The 3,791-nt window shown below is 34.4% G+C and overlaps 1 protein-coding gene across 1 annotated transcript; it reads left to right on the top strand.

Annotated features, from left to right (window-relative positions):
• Positions 1-1,458: 1,458 nt before the first annotated feature.
• LOC25491850 (probable pectinesterase/pectinesterase inhibitor 33) lies at positions 1,459-3,553 on the top strand. The gene is made up of 2 exons (XM_013599890.3): positions 1,459-2,423; positions 2,760-3,553. Exons 1-2 carry the CDS (start codon positions 1,499-1,501, stop codon positions 3,452-3,454), a joined length of 1,620 nt encoding a protein of 539 aa, XP_013455344.1. The 5' UTR covers positions 1,459-1,498; the 3' UTR covers positions 3,455-3,553.
• The last annotated feature ends 238 nt before the right edge of the window (positions 3,554-3,791 follow it).

Here is a 3,791-nt window from a genome sequence, read left to right as displayed (position 1 = left end):
TACTTGTTACGATTTGGTGCATTTACCAATTTCGTTCATCAGTCACACGAATAGGAAATTCAAGCACGCTTAACTATGTAGTTTTTATGGTATGAGCTTCCAAAAAGAAAAAGGGGGATGCTATATGTCCCGACAAATTATCTAGCGACAACTTCGCGAATGGAAATTGCTTTGATAACAAAAAAAAAATGCTCCCACTAACCAAACATTATGTCAGCACAATAAATGCAGAAGTGTTTTAAAGAGTCGTGATACTTTCGTGATTCCATTTTTCGCTTTATACATTATTTTCCAAAGAAAAATGCCTCTTATTTGTATAGGTAGTGCAAATCAATTCTTATAAGTTTTTCTTCAACTATACGGTCAAAGACCTGCACAACCTCATATTGTCTCTATTTTCAATGTAAATTTGGTTAATTCACGTGTCCACTTGCCTATAAGCATGTCCAAAGCCACTTATTGAATATGCTTCATGCATCAAAGATCACTCCCTGCCCGCATCAGCCTCATACTTCACATGCCCAAAAATGTCGGTTTGGTTCGTCCGTGAACCATATTGTACTAAAAGATGGTTTGTTTTGACAGCTTTAGTAAAATCTTATACAACTTTAAGTATTAGCAGTTATCTCTACAAATCAACATAAGTCAATTTAGTATGTTTTGTCGTCACTCACACATTTTTTTGAACTTACCCAACATTCAACTCATTCCAAAATTGATCAATGTAATGCACACTTGCGAAGTTCTTACGATATGATATATCGGGAAAAAGATGCAAATTGTTTGTAAAGGTAGCTCCGGTCATTGTCTTTAAGTCTTCTTTTAACCGTACATTCTCATACGTGCACAATCTCACAATCCCTCTCATTTCAATTTGAATTGGCTTCATTCATGTGTACCTTTACATAGAAGCATATCAAGTGCCGCTTAGTAAACAAGCTTTATGCATCAACAATCACTTCCCGTCCTCATCAACCTCAAAGCTTACAATAATCCCATGTATATTCGTTTTTGTTATATTTGATTTTGTTACTTCACGACCATTCTCCCTTTCATTGACTTTGTTATTGTTTCCATGTTGATTTCTTTGATTCCACGAAAATGTGAATCTATTTCTTTGAAAATGATGTATTATTACCGCCACTAACATATATACTAACTATATCATTTTAAAATAATTTGTTATTCTTCTATACGTGTTGTTTTTTCTGTCAAAAAGGCCAACATATATTGAATTACTTGAGCAAAAGATCATAGAGTTAGAAGCAAAGCCCTAAAAAGAAATAATTGCTTCTATTTCTTCTTTTCTATTATTTATTCTTCAAATTTTTTTACTTTACAATTTATATCCACACCGACACCTCATTTTCACATCTTCACACTCTTCCATTAAAAAAAATAAAGACTTGCTGCCACTCTAAGCAATTAAAAAAGGTATCACATAGAAATATATAACATCAAGTGCATCAACATCAAGAAGAGAAAAAAAGTTACCAAAATGACAATCATCATGGGAAAGATATTGTTAACACTATTATTGTTATCATCAATTTTCTCAATAGCCACTTCATCAAAAAGAAGATCAAGATCTTCCAACAACAACATAGATTGGTGGTGTAACCAAACCCCACACCCAGAAACATGCAAATACTACACAAAACAAACCCATTACTATCACAACAAAAGCATCAAACACAAAACAAAATTCCGCGAAATTCTCATTCATTTAGCCTTAGAGAGAGCCGTTGTAATGCGAAATATGGCGCATAATTTCGGACAAAATAGTTGGATCACCCAGAAGAAAAAATCAGTGTCACGTGATTGTTTAAAACTCTTCGACAACACAGTTTTCCATCTCAACCGTACATTTTTAGACCTCCACAAGAAAAAATCATGTTCATCATTCGATGCACAAACATGGCTAAGCACGGCCTATACAAACATCGAAACATGTCGAAATGGGGCATTGGAATTGAACATTCCAAAATTCATTGTACCAATTATGAAAGTAAACATGACACAAATCATTAGCAATGGTTTATTCGTCAATTGGGAATTCGTTAAACGTGATGGCCGTGTTCGGTACACCAACGATGTAACTGAAGAAGGGTTTCCAAGATGGTTTTCGGTTCGAGAGAGGAAACTATTGGAATCTTCTAGGGCTATTAAGGCGCATATCATTGTCGCGAAAGATGGTTCGGGCCATTTTAAGAGAGTACAAGATGCTATAAATGCTGCTGGGAGGAGAAGGTTTAAAACAAGATTTGTTATACGTGTGAAGAAAGGTGTTTATAGAGAGAATATTGTGGTTGGGAAGATGAATGATAATATTATGTTGGTAGGTGATGGAAGTAGAAATACAGTGATAACAAGTAATAGAAATGTTCAAGCTGGTTTTACTACCTATAGCTCTGCCACTGCAGGTAAATTCATGGCTATTTTTCTTATGGAATCAAATTCAACTTTTTTTTTTTTTTTTTTTTCTTTAGGAATATGAATTCTCCCTTTTAATTTAAGAATTATAATTCTATTCATTCCTATATATATTTATTTGATATAATAATATCATATTCATGTTTTTTTGAGAGATATCATATTCATGCTTATATGTAAGTGTTGTCCATCTTTGCATGCACCTTAAGTGTCATATTTCAATTTTAAGAATTCTCCTCTTTGCTTATTTTTAAATGTCTAACTATTATATTTCATAACAAATTTAAATCAACACATTCTAAATAATTTTTTTTTATGTACTATAGGAATTGATGGTCTTCACTTCATTGCACGTGACATTACTTTTGAAAACACGGCTGGACCACGTCGTGGTCAAGCAGTGGCGCTTCGATCAGCCTCTGACCTATCTGTCTTCTACCGTTGTTCCTTTAAAGGCTACCAAGACACCCTCATGGTTCACGCACAACGTCAATTTTACAGAGAATGTTACATCTATGGCACCGTTGACTTCATCTTTGGCAACGCAGCCGTAGTTTTCCAAAACTGCATGATTCTTGTTAGAAGGCCTTTAAACGGCCAAGCAAACATGATCACGGCCCAAGGTCGTGATGACCCATTTCAAAACACTGGAATTTCGATTCACAACTCTCAGATTAGGGCCGCGCCAGATTTCAAGCCCGTTGTCGGGAAATTCAACACCTTCTTGGGCCGGCCCTGGCAAAGATACTCTAGAGTTGTGGTCATGAAATCATTCATGGATAATTTGGTCAGTCCAATGGGTTGGTCTCCATGGGGAGGTACTAATTTTGCTCAAAGCACTCTATTTTATGGAGAGTACAAGAACTTTGGGCCTGGATCATCAACAAGAAATAGAGTAAGATGGCCTGGTTATCATGTTATGAAAAGCCCAGCCCAAGCATCACCATTCACTGTTGCTACCCTCCTTGCTGGCACCACGTGGTTACCTGCTACTGGTGTACCATTCACTTCTGGCATTTAATTAATCATTGTCCTAATTAAGTTCATTGTTTACAATTGGTTGAAATTTAAGTTATTTTATTGTAGTTTGTGTGTAAAAATAACACAATATTCTTTTGTACATTTCGAGAAAAATAATTAAATTATTATTGTTGGTGTATTCCTTCCCTTTGAAACTATGCTGAAAAAAAAAATCATTTCAACGTTTATTAAAAAAAATTAAATATAATAATTTGAAGTATAGTTGTTGTGTTCTTCGTAGAATAATGTTTAAGGAATCATATAAAAACAATCTTTATTGGTTATCGATTATAGGAAATGATAGAAAAACAAATTGAATGCAATTTACATTTAATTTA

This window comes from Medicago truncatula, chromosome 4, assembly GCF_003473485.1.
Source record: "Medicago truncatula cultivar Jemalong A17 chromosome 4, MtrunA17r5.0-ANR, whole genome shotgun sequence".
Taxonomy (NCBI): Eukaryota; Viridiplantae; Streptophyta; class Magnoliopsida; order Fabales; family Fabaceae; genus Medicago; species Medicago truncatula.
This window is presented reverse-complemented; position numbering and strand designations above follow the sequence as displayed.

Bases quoted from the DNA above. Each gene is read 5' to 3' on its own strand.
- LOC25491850 (XM_013599890.3), top strand. From the start codon at position 1,499: ATGACAATCATCATGGGAAAGATATTGTTAACACTATTATTGTTATCA. The intron at 2,424-2,759 runs GTAAATTCATGG...TATGTACTATAG, and splicing joins CTATAGCTCTGCCACTGCAG to GAATTGATGGTCTTCACTTC.